The sequence below is a fragment of the Papilio xuthus genome, unplaced genomic scaffold (genome assembly GCF_000836235.2).
Source record: "Papilio xuthus unplaced genomic scaffold, Pxut_1.1 DF828952.1, whole genome shotgun sequence".
Taxonomy (NCBI): domain Eukaryota; kingdom Metazoa; phylum Arthropoda; class Insecta; order Lepidoptera; family Papilionidae; genus Papilio; species Papilio xuthus.
In genome coordinates this window covers 7759839-7771304 of record NW_013529697.1, presented here as the reverse complement: position 1 = coordinate 7771304, position 11466 = coordinate 7759839, and the positions used below count along the sequence as shown (strand labels likewise).

At 47.2% G+C, this 11466-nt stretch overlaps 1 protein-coding gene across 1 annotated transcript in view; it reads right to left on the bottom strand.

The window, feature by feature from the left end:
* Positions 1 to 127: 127 nt before the first annotated feature.
* The window catches only part of kl-2 (dynein heavy chain 2, axonemal kl-2), a 29751-nt gene continuing 18412 nt past the window's right edge, over positions 128 to 11466 (bottom strand). Inside the window, exons 42-82 of the mRNA XM_013323789.1 lie at positions 11229 to 11414; positions 10988 to 11152; positions 10766 to 10878; positions 10507 to 10652; positions 10223 to 10406; positions 9969 to 10087; positions 9780 to 9886; positions 9512 to 9673; positions 9291 to 9439; positions 8977 to 9092; positions 8696 to 8848; positions 8349 to 8488; positions 8089 to 8230; positions 7719 to 7900; positions 7475 to 7598; positions 7190 to 7393; positions 6992 to 7096; positions 6666 to 6892; positions 6246 to 6475; positions 5961 to 6115; positions 5785 to 5884; positions 5575 to 5699; positions 5262 to 5484; positions 4907 to 5082; positions 4619 to 4789; positions 4279 to 4478; positions 3910 to 4073; positions 3652 to 3798; positions 3355 to 3500; positions 3059 to 3219; positions 2777 to 2981; positions 2506 to 2691; positions 2142 to 2326; positions 1851 to 1992; positions 1688 to 1768; positions 1430 to 1597; positions 1160 to 1262; positions 926 to 1083; positions 738 to 853; positions 415 to 548; positions 128 to 290 (exon numbers count right to left, since the gene is read on the bottom strand). Coding sequence (XP_013179243.1) covers positions 151 to 290; positions 415 to 548; positions 738 to 853; positions 926 to 1083; positions 1160 to 1262; positions 1430 to 1597; positions 1688 to 1768; positions 1851 to 1992; positions 2142 to 2326; positions 2506 to 2691; positions 2777 to 2981; positions 3059 to 3219; positions 3355 to 3500; positions 3652 to 3798; positions 3910 to 4073; positions 4279 to 4478; positions 4619 to 4789; positions 4907 to 5082; positions 5262 to 5484; positions 5575 to 5699; positions 5785 to 5884; positions 5961 to 6115; positions 6246 to 6475; positions 6666 to 6892; positions 6992 to 7096; positions 7190 to 7393; positions 7475 to 7598; positions 7719 to 7900; positions 8089 to 8230; positions 8349 to 8488; positions 8696 to 8848; positions 8977 to 9092; positions 9291 to 9439; positions 9512 to 9673; positions 9780 to 9886; positions 9969 to 10087; positions 10223 to 10406; positions 10507 to 10652; positions 10766 to 10878; positions 10988 to 11152; positions 11229 to 11414 — 6340 coding nt within the window. The 3' untranslated portion in view covers positions 128 to 150. The remainder of the gene's footprint in view (positions 291 to 414; positions 549 to 737; positions 854 to 925; positions 1084 to 1159; positions 1263 to 1429; positions 1598 to 1687; positions 1769 to 1850; positions 1993 to 2141; positions 2327 to 2505; positions 2692 to 2776; positions 2982 to 3058; positions 3220 to 3354; positions 3501 to 3651; positions 3799 to 3909; positions 4074 to 4278; positions 4479 to 4618; positions 4790 to 4906; positions 5083 to 5261; positions 5485 to 5574; positions 5700 to 5784; positions 5885 to 5960; positions 6116 to 6245; positions 6476 to 6665; positions 6893 to 6991; positions 7097 to 7189; positions 7394 to 7474; positions 7599 to 7718; positions 7901 to 8088; positions 8231 to 8348; positions 8489 to 8695; positions 8849 to 8976; positions 9093 to 9290; positions 9440 to 9511; positions 9674 to 9779; positions 9887 to 9968; positions 10088 to 10222; positions 10407 to 10506; positions 10653 to 10765; positions 10879 to 10987; positions 11153 to 11228; positions 11415 to 11466) is intronic.

Below are 11466 nucleotides of genomic sequence, written 5' to 3'. Positions count from 1 at the left end.
GGTTTCGCTGGGATTGGGTTCAGATGGCAGGTTCAATGAAAAATAAAATTTCTTTTATTAATCTATTTAATAACAGCTTAATACAAACATAAGAATAAGAATCAAATCAAACTTAATGCAAGGGGGGTTTAGGCGTAGTGGAGGGAGGAGTTATGTGGCGAGAGTGCAGAGCAGTGCGGCGCCGCGCTTCACCCAGAAGTCCGGATGTTCGCGGCCCGAGGCCAGCTCCACTGCCACCACGAACGCGCCCTTGCGCAGCGGGTAGTAGTAGCAAGGACATGTGTAGCGATCTGTGTACAGCCAGACTCAGATAATATGCGTTAACTTGAGCCATATTGTCAGGGCATAGATATCAAATTTAATATTTATGGCCAGTAAAGCAGATTTGTAAGATAATGTCAAGATTGTACGTACTCTTAGGCCTCCTGCCTGTGGCTCTGACGGGTTTGAAATGTATGGGCGGCATAGGGAAGACCAGCTGCATGGGCAGCGGGTCCTGCAAGTGCGCGTCCTTCTTGAACCAGCTCGCGCCCTCCAAGAACAGGCCCCTTGATGTCATCGCATATATTACAACCAAATCATGCTAATCAGAGGTTAGAGCTTCACCAAATTCAACAAATTTAGGTAACAAAGATACTAAATATTGCAACGTTGTTTGGTGAAGTCGACGTTTCCAATATCAGCAAAATTGCTTGTGGAGGACGAGGTTTAAGTTAAATCATTGCGTAAAAACGCACCTGATGTAGACGCCACCATCTCTGGGCGCGCGCATGATGTTCTGCTCCTCAATAGTGAGAACGGTAAAGTCCCAGCACAGCGTGTCAATGGGCCAGCCCTCGCCGCGCGCCGTCGTCTAGCGAAAATGTACTTTTTGAACCGTAACCTTTAGGCACGTTTGTATATTGCTATGAACCGCTCCGTGTACCTGCATGACGGCTGTGAGGAAGCCGGTGGGCGCGAGCAGGGCGGGCAGCCAGCAGAGCGGCGGCGGGGAGCGCGGTGCGGACGCCCACGCGCCCAGCCGGTCCCCGCGCGCCCACAGCTCGCGGCACCACGACCCCAGCGGCTTCAGTGTCGGACGTCCTGTCACCGATGTCTCACTCACACAAACACCTCGAACACCGAGGATCAAAGACAAAATGATCAAAACGGGTCCTACCTTTTTGCCAGAAAATTGGTACTTTTCCTTCGAAGATACATCTGTACATGGTCTCCAGTATCTCGGACATCACCACCAGACCTTCTATCGCTCGCCGCAGCTCCTTCATATTACGACAGACACATATTTACACAAAAACCCGATGACGATAAAAAATAAATCAGAATGACTTCAGAGTTATTATACAATTATATTCCCGACGTATGATTTGGCACGTCGAAAACAAGAGTACTCCTTCGTTCGACGTGCCAACTCGAGACCACGGTATACCTTTAGTCCTGTGACGATGTAGTTGATGAGCACGTTGTAGTATCCGATCTCCTGCAGCAGCGAGACGCACATGGGCATCACGATCTCGGGGCCCATCAGCTTCTCCGTCGTCTCCATGTCTATCTTGCCCGGCAGCCGCACCAGCATCTCCGCCGCCAGCTCGTCCACCTGCACACAGACAACATGTAACACACACGCACATGTCCTTATGTAGTGTACTTGCCGAGTATTATTAAAGGAAAAAGCGTTAACGTTTACCTTCTGATCCTCCCCGCCCGCTGCACCTCCACTGCCCGAAGCCGTCAACAAGAACAAAGTGGAACACATGATCGAAGCATCCTGCAAATGTGAATATCGTAATGAACTAATGTCTTGATAAAAGTTAATGGTAAGTTAGGTTTAAGTTAGGAATGTAGGTGACCTGAGCGAGTGCGGCCACGTCAGCCGAGCTGTGCTGACCCAGCGAGTCAGCGCGCTCCGCCGCCGGCAGCAGCTCCAGGAAGTCGCGGTAGGACTCCAGGCTGCCATCGCGCGGCACGTGGTACGCCGGCATACTCGACAACCTTCCACAATTTTACACTATCTCAAACACTGCAGCTATTATGAAGGAAAATAGATATGAGTTTAAATCGCGACTCAATAGAACTTTGCAGTAGACACTGAGAAGAGCAGTGTTTAATATGCAGCCGCTTGATGTTTTGCCGATGGTTACCTGTAAAAAGGTATATCGTGGGCCTCCTCGCAGAAGAACTGGTTGATGTAAGCGAGCAGCACGCGCTTGTCCCAGTCGTCTGTGATGTGTCCACCGTAGTTGATGACGGCCAGCAGGTAGCGCAGTGCAGCCCACGGCACCTCGTCGTACTCCTCCAGGTAATTTGCCAACAAGTTGTCTGAAACCTATCCCGAAACTGCATATTAAAGAAGTGCTTTGCTAATATCCCTGAACTTAAATAGCAGTCTGATGCGAAAAAACTACACGTTACTTCAGAAGCCTCCTCGTAAATACCAAAGAACCAAACCTAGAAAGTACCAAAACTCTTCGAATATCCAAAAGGAAAAAATCTGTGATAACTTACTTCAAAGTCGGCATCGTTGAAGCTGTAGACATCGTTATATCCGAGCTGACGAAAGCGCTTCCTGGCGATGAGGGTACAGTGGAAGAAGGCGACGCAGAACAGCAGCTTGCGGTACTTCGGCGTCGCCTCGTCGAACTTGTCTTCGTTCAGATTTGCAAAGATACGCACCAGGTTGCCCTTCAGACCCTACAAAATACATAATGAAAATTAATGGATTAAGTAACAAACAAACAAATACATGAACAAAAGGAATTTTGGTCAAGTAAGTTACCTGCGGCGGTTCCGTGGTCATCTTGATGCTCCTTTGCAGCATGCCGAGCGGGAACTTGGGGTCGGGCATGGAGGAGAGCCAGAGCCGGAAGCGGTGATGTATGGTAGGGTTGTCCAGGCCGCGCAGCGAGCCCAGCCACTCGCACGCCAGGTGACAGTTCGCCAGGAACACCCAGCCGCCTTCCTCCATGCCTTGCGCCAACATCCTGACAGTGAATAGTTTACTTACTATTGTTGACGAAGTCATTAGTGCACCAGCCAAGCTTTAAAAGTGACGTGTTACCTTTCAGCGGCGGGCGCCTGGCCTTGCCCGAGGCTTAGCGACTGGAACTTGTCAAACATCTTGACGTCCATGGCGAGCTGGATGAGCGAGGAGGTGGGGTCCACGCCTGGCGACAGCACGAACAGCAGAGACGTCTTCCACGAGGACTCCTCCCACGCCGCCTTGTGCAGACAAGAGTACATTTAAAACCATGACCGTAATCTATCATAGGAACCTAATTTGTAAGCAAAATTATAGATAATTTAAAATTTATTGACTTTAGGTTCTTAACTTGGTACTTAAATATATCTGTATACCCGAATATCGAGGACCGGAGGCTCGATGTACCGGGGTCCGAGCGCGCGCAGCACGAAGGCGGCCGCGCACGCGCCCACGCGGTCTGCACGCAGCGCGCGCACCACCAACATGCGCTGGAACTCGCTGCACACCTCGTTCCACTCACCTGGTCATCCACACTCGATATAAATGTCAATTGCTCACCAGGGGGAGCGACCAAAAGACCAGAAGTGAAGGAAATAACGTTATATATAGTCTTCTGAACGTTGTCATAACCAGATAATGTTATAAGTGTATGAAGTTTGAATGGTCTTCACCGATGAGGGGCTGCGACTCGGGCTCCGGCGTAAGGTACCAGTCGCGCCACTCCTTCGACATGGTCTCGAAGCTGTCGATAATGCCGTGGAAGCCGGCGATCTTGTCCAGCTCCGTTATGTTATCCCAGCACTCGTCCGGGATCCAGTCTAAAATAATTCGCTGTCTAAAGAAAATTCTACTTTACAACAGACTTACAAAAAAATGGCAGCTGTAAGGACTTGTTTTAATGATGTAATTGCATTATGTATAAAACTGACTGGTGGGATTGTCTGGCTGCTCGGAGCGGTCGAGCACGATGCCGCCCTTCAGCAGGTAGAGGTACTCGTTCATGTTGAGCTTGCCCGCCTGGAAGAGGATGCGCGACGCCATGTGGAACGACAGCAGCAGCTTGTGCCGCTCGAACAGCGCGCGGCACGTGTTCCTGCATAATGAACACCAGGACATAGAATACTTTAGAAGTAATCTAGTTGCAGTTGAATAAACCAGAATGACATACAGGAGGATGACATGAAGAATGTAGTGAAAAACACAGAATATTACCTTCACAAACAAACTAGTACCAGTTTTATAGAAAGATTGAAGAAGATGGCCAAGCGTATGGAAGTGAAAACCTGACTGAAGCTTACTTATAGACAGCATATGTGTGGAACTCGTTAAGGTAGTTGATGCGGTCCTCCAGCTCGCTGGACTTCTGGCTGCGGTCGATGGAGTACATGAAGAGGTCGGTGTACGCGTCCAGAGAGAACTGGTACATCGGGTCGATGCGCGACAGGTCGTTGAGCGCGAAGAACAACACAGACGCCCGCACCGCCACCGGCACGTAGCCCTGACATTCACAACATTACTTACTAACTGCCGCCTTATGATAACTCACGTCGACAGATATCTAGAAGGGACTCTTATGGATGGTTAAGTGTATTGATTTCATGGTTATTAATTTTAAAAGTTGGTATCGTGTGATGTTACCTCTCTTGCAGCGTCGATCTCCTTCTCTGTGACTTGCGAGGTGATGAGCGCCTCCTTGACCTGCAGCGAGGTGCGCTGCGAGATCTGCAGCGTCTGGAACAGCTCCTCGTTCTCCAATAGCGGCACCTGCGACTCGTACATGATGCGTAGCAGGTCGTTTTCCAGGTCCACCTGTAGATACGATGCTGTGACCTCATACTCATCATATAAGCTCAAATTATTGAAAGTTCCGTTCTTCTTCCGAAAAATCCATCACCGCTACTGCTGGTATATGTTCGAGGTAATCACCAAGACTTTCTTGTCCCTGGCGATGGACAGCACAAGCGTGTCCTTCATCTGCTCGAGCTGCGGCCGCTCCTTGCGCACCACGATGCCCAGTAACTGCGACGTCAGTCCTTGCTCCTTCACCGCGAAGTTCACCATCGTCGTCTTAGTCAGGATCTCCGGCGTGTAGATGGGGTTGCCTTTACAATATAAATTTATAGACACCGTACTAAGTCATTGTATTTATTTTTTAAAGAAAAGTACGATACGCAGTAACGATTAAAACGACGATCGAATTGGAATATGTATTAGTTCTGTCGACACAAAGTAAGTAAAAAAAACTGGGAGTTCGTGATTATGAATTGTCAACAAAAATAACCTAATTTGGTGGTAAGGTATAGCTGGAAGTTTGAGTTGTAGGGCACCATCTTCTCATTGAACTTTATCACCAACGAGGTCCCGATCTTTACGATGGCTTTGTCCAGGATAGGCGCGATAGAGGGGTCCAAGACCTCCCCCACGTTTTGAATCAGGATAGGTATGCCCTCCGACAAGCACTTCTCCATCACCTTAAGATAGTTTGGTTGGCCGAAATCGACTACCTGTTTGGAAAGTTTTGAATGTATTTTAGTGCACAAACTTGTTTGTCAGTACACTCCAATGTATTACCACAATTTTCTTACAATACTTACTTCGATTCCATTACTTTCCTCGAGCTTAGATATCCAGATGAGAGCTTGTCCTTGAGGGTCTACGGCCAGTGGCCAGCGTGTCGCTCGACGTACTATGATACCATTCTCAGCACTGAAGTTGTCATCTACCTCGAGCAAAACATTCAAAGAGTCAAGAAAAATATCCCATCAGCAAGTAAAAGGCCCTCTCTTCTTTAATTACTGACTGACCTGGTAATCCCATATAGTTCCAGTCTCTCAGCGTAGCATCGTCTAGAAGAAAATTTTTCATGCTGAGATCCATTGTAACTGGTACGGCTTCATTATATACCTGCCAAGGAAAACATTTTAAATCCGAATGCTGAGTCAAAACCATCGTGATGATGGTACAGAATCTAATGGCTTACCTCACGGAACCAGTCATCCATGAGCTCCTCGCGGTACTCTGAGACGAAGGGTCCGAGGTAGGCGACGAAGGCGGTGGCGATGAGGCAGTCGCCTGGCAAGTTGTCAAATTCCTTGTCCAGCCGCTCTACAGTCATCTCCCAGCGCTCACGTTCACCTACACAACTTTAAATTGGATATAGGAACAACATAATCTAAGTCTTTGAGCTCCAGGTATGTTCGAGCTGCTTTAAAAACCATAATTGTTACAGTATTCTTCTTCAACTCTTGTGTGATGCTTAATTTACCCGACAGTCCAGTGATGAGCGCCTCCGCCCTCTCGAGTTTAAGCTGCAACATCCTGGACTTCCTTTCGAGCTCCTCCTTTTGTGCAAGTTTCTCGTCGTACTCCTTCTGCAGGCGCGCGATCATCTCACTCAACTCGCGCAGCTTGGCCCGCGCCTCCGCCAGGATCTGCTGCTTCATGCGCAGCGACTCCAGCGCTTCTTCTAGACGCTCCTTCTTTGGTTTTACTATTCTATTATTAATTAAAATCATTAGATACATTGAGGATTGAACAAAAGTTGGGCTTTTGGCAGACGGATCTTTAAACCTTTCTAAAATTGAAATCAGTAAAATCACTGAAAATATTATGTTCAATAACTTAATCCATAAGGACTATAAATGCTACCAAGTAGAAAATATAGTTAAAGGAGTGTGCGACTTACTTGTAGACCTTGCCGTACTTCTCGATGGCGCGCACCCAGAGGCAGAGCGACTTGGCGGCGAGAGATACAGTGCCTACAATCTCCGGCTCGAAGTCCGGTTTGGCGGTGTACGTGCCGATCTTCTTCAGCGTCTTGTCAGAGATGTTGTCCTTGTCAAAGTCCCGCAGCCGGTCTAGGAAGTATTGATCACCCAGCTGACGCTTCGCCTCGGCCCAAGTCGGCTCTTTCTGTTGAACGAACACCAAAGTAAGTTGACACGTGATCGGAAATGTAACTACATACTTGTTTTGGTGTGCATGTATTTATTTACAAATTAAAGAAGTAACCTGTAACAATATGAGAACCGCTTCCATGACCATCTCTACTTTCTGCGGCGGCTTAGCGTACGACTTGACTTCTGTAATATCTTTCTTGTTGAGCGCGTCTAGAGCCTGGGAGAAAGAATTTAAACAGTAATAAACAAGACTGGTCCAAGCACACAAGATAGAAAACACAAAAGTGTTTATGCACTATAAAATGTATACCTTAACGGCCTCCTCCAGAGCGGGCATGGCGCTGGCGAGGTCCCGCATGGCGGCGTCCGCCAGCCGCTTGCACTGGACCTCCTCCTCTTGCGTCTTCTTGCTGCGAGCTGCCACGCTGCGCTGCTGCTCGTCCGCGTTGCGCTGCTGCGCGTTGATCACGCCCATGTACTCCACGCACTGATCCGTGTACTCCGCCACTTGCACCTGACGTACATATGTACATTTACAGAAACTGTCAAACGAGAAAGGTGCGCCTGTGCAAGTGATGACATTCTATAAAAGTACCTTAGCCACCGCCAACTCCTCAGACATCTGCCCCACCAGTTTAGTGGTCTCCTCCACTTTCCCCAAGCCGTTCCTCAACTTGTTGGCTTGGAGTGCAACCTCCGCGCGTTTATTCTTTAGCATTCTGAAGTTGAATTTGAACAAAATTATTCTTGCTGATATAGTATTGCTATAAATCTGAGATGAACCCTAGCAACAGCAGAAGATGGGTCAATTGGTATATTTAGGTACGAGTTGCACTCACTCCTTATACCCGGAGACCAGCTCGAGGTAGTTGGTGGGTGTGACATGGTTGACGCGACGCATCTCGTTCCACATGCGCACGGAGTGCCTGCCCACCGAGGAGTGCACCAGCGACATGATGGACGCCACTGACGCGCGCAGGATCTCCTCGCGGCTCTCCACCACAGACTCTTTGCGTCTCACCTGCGTCACATGTCATAAATACATCACATTAAGAAAGGTTGAAATATCTTGTTGGGACTCACAAAGCTGAAAAAATCTGACTTAAAACCAATCGTGGATCTTGAATTTTTCTTTTGCGTAGAAAGACTTTCGGACTTGAGACCTTTTGCAAGGAGAGCTGAAGGTCGATTTAACTAAATCTCTCGTACCCTCTGCCCAGTGATGGAGGCGAGCAGCTCGACACCTGCGAGGAACTTGTATGCGACCTCGAGCAGCGCCTCTCGCGGCCACTCCAGGAACCAGTTGGTGGTGGTCGCGTTGATCAGTGCAGGATACTGCCGGATGCGGTTCCTGCAAACCGCCCATCGTAACATAAACGAGATAAAAATTTGAACAAAGTGACCGTTACTAAGTTATATTATTTCTGCTCAGTCTCACTGTTCTGCCCTCGAATGTATCTTATTCTGACCTAAACTCCTCTCCAATAGGACTGAAGCAGAGCACGATGCGCAGGTTGGTGCGCACACGATCCACCAGGAACAGGTACACGGACTCCGCGGTCTGCATTATGTTGGCGTGTTTCATCGCCTTCTCTAGCGCTTGCTTTATCTGTAATTATAACAACCAGTTTATTAAGACCTCTAAAGTTTACGATACCAAACGATGGTGAACTTTGTATTTTAAACTGACGATCTTTAATACGTGTGTTTATTTAGTAGTTCACTGACAGGGTATGTTTTAATAAATTGACTCAATCATAACCTGATTAAGTTCAAAGTTAAACTGTTAGACGGTAATAATGTATTTGCTACTGACGTCTTCAAACTCATCGGGTTTGTACAAGTTGGTGATCTCTCCGCTGCTGAGCAGATTGTTCATGATCTCAGTGAAGCTCTCCTCCACTATCTGCGTGTCGTTAAAGATGAACGTCGTCTGCTTCGCGTCAACACCACAGCTCGTGTATAAAGTCTGGAAAAGCAACATTTGTAGATAGCCATTTGATGTTGCATGTTGAGGATTTGCAGCAAATTACCAAGTTACTGATATATTCAAATAAAATTTATTTCACCTTAACTTTACAAAATTTAGCTAATTACCTTCAGATCCTCACGGAAGTCCTTGACCCCGTAGGTCTTGGTGACGACGACTTGGAACGAGTTGGACTCGCAGATATAAGACGCCAAGCGAGTCAAACTCTGACGACCAGATCCACCTAAAATAAACATCTCAGTAATTTACCTAATCTTGCACGCAAATATTATATTGTGTCGTTTTTGAAGTATCATTGGCATTGGGGGAGTTTCGTCTTAGGTGCTTCGCAACAAACAGGTGCGAGACAACTTATTGACAAGTCACAGTTATGTATTTGACAGTAAAATTGATAGAATGACAGTAGCAGTGTCAGACTGACCGATGCCGACGCAGAGCATGTTGCCGCGGGGCTGCGAGATGACTCGCGTGATGCGGCACACGTGCTCTATGGCGTCCTTGAACAACACCAGATCCATCTTTACCACCCCCGGGCTGCTGTTGTACTCCTCCAGCTGGTTGGCAATGTACCTGATCACAAACAGAAGAGGATCAGACCATGGTGTCGCTATTTTTGCCAATAGGAATAAAAGAAAGACTTACTTCCTCAAAATCTCTGGGTCATTCATGTCGTCATACACTTCGAAGGGATTGAGGAAATGTCCAAACAGAGGAGGACTCTTGGTGGGGCAGACGGCGTGGAAGGTCAGCTCGAAATGTTTACCCAACATTTCTGCTACCTGATTCATAAACCAATCGCGATCTCTGAAAAAAATAAATTTAAAGTTTCTCAACAGACTTGTATAATAGACAGACAGACAGATTTGTAGATCATTTATATAAAAAAAAGTCAAATAGCAAAAAAACGCACTTTTCCTCGGTCAGTCGGTCACCGAACACTCGGAAACACTCGTGTATCCATAAACGTAAGAAACGTGGCTTCGTGTTCGTGTAATCTTTATTACTTCGCAGGAGTCCCTGAAAAGCAAGGAACTTTCTATTACAAGATCTGTAAAATACAAGCAAATGAGTGATCAGTAAGTGATCAATATGTAGGCACCTGGAATATTTTAGAGATGTCGCGCAAGTTGAAGAGATAGTGCATCTTGCTGGGTGTCGGCAGCAGCTTGGCCACTATGTTGTTGAACATGTCGATCGTCGCCACCAGAACTATCTTACCTATTACCAACACATAAATGAAGTTAATTAACCATACAAAAGAATACAAGTGCTTAAAACAGAAAATTCGTCTTGCGTAATATCGATCTAGGTCGATTTAGTTTTATTTTTACTGATGATATTTTAGCACCGTACCAACTGTCTTGGTCTCCTCATCAAACTCCATGAGGTGCTGCGCCAACATTGTGCCGAAGATCTTGATGAGCTGCTGGTGTGTGGGTGAGGGCAGGAAGAACGCGTGGAAGCAGGACAGCAATCGCGGCGGTAGGTGACTGCGAGCACCGCCAGGTGGGCCCGCCGCGCCGCACAGCACCATGTCCTAGAGACGTCGCGTCTATGGTATAACCCCTCCTCCGTCTCTAAATCTTTGTTCCTCTTTCCTCGGTGTCGTAAAATAATCAACGATAGGGGAAATCCACCTTAACATTCTTCCTCCACTGCTTGTGCCTATCGAACCAGTAGCCGTAGTCGAGCCAGAGGCGCACCAGCTCGAGCGGTGGCTGCGACCCGTAGTCATCCTTCACCGGCATGTTGATGTCGTCCATGAATGCTATCATTTTCTTACCTGCAAACATCAATAACTTGGACTTCTAACAAACTTTAAATCTTAAAGGTACTCCTAAGCCTGAAAGAGGTAGATACAATTAGCATCTAAAAATACGTTTTGCCTTTACATACCTCCCGCCGGTACATAATTTCCCTTGGTCCTCTTCTCCAGTCGCGCTTCGATCATGTCCTGGACATTGGCCGCGGTGGTCTGAGCAGACATGTTGATAACTTGGCTGCTGTACCTGCACCAAGAAATACAAACAATACACGGCATTTACAAAAACTGCAACACGAAAAAGAATACCAGAGATGTCAATGTGAATCAGTTTTTTGCATATTAAACAAACTTACTTTTCTGGATCCAGTTGCGAAAGTGTGCCTTGTATGAGGTATGTCTTGCCAGTGCCCGTCGGTCCCGCGACCAGCACACCGTGACCTCCCTTTAGCAGTTCCAACGATATAATCTGCACCCGGATAAACTCTACTGTCGGGACCAAGATGGAGTGGAAGCCTAAGCTAAAGTACACACAAATGTTTTAAGTACCTCTGCTATTATATTTCTAATACAATAACCTTTAAGAAAAATAATTACGCGGGATTGAATCGCCAATTATCCGGTAATCGATCTTCCCACGGTCGGAACTGTCGCAGTCTCTCGTCCAGATAGTAATCGTAGACGGTGTCCTTCAGGGGGAAGACGCCCTCGTGCTCTCGGATCCAGTTGTCCAAGCGGCGCCGTGCATCCTCGTCCAGGGTCGCACACACAGACCAGATCAACCTGACAATTAAACAGGACTCAATATTTCAATATCGAATATTTTAAAGGCAAA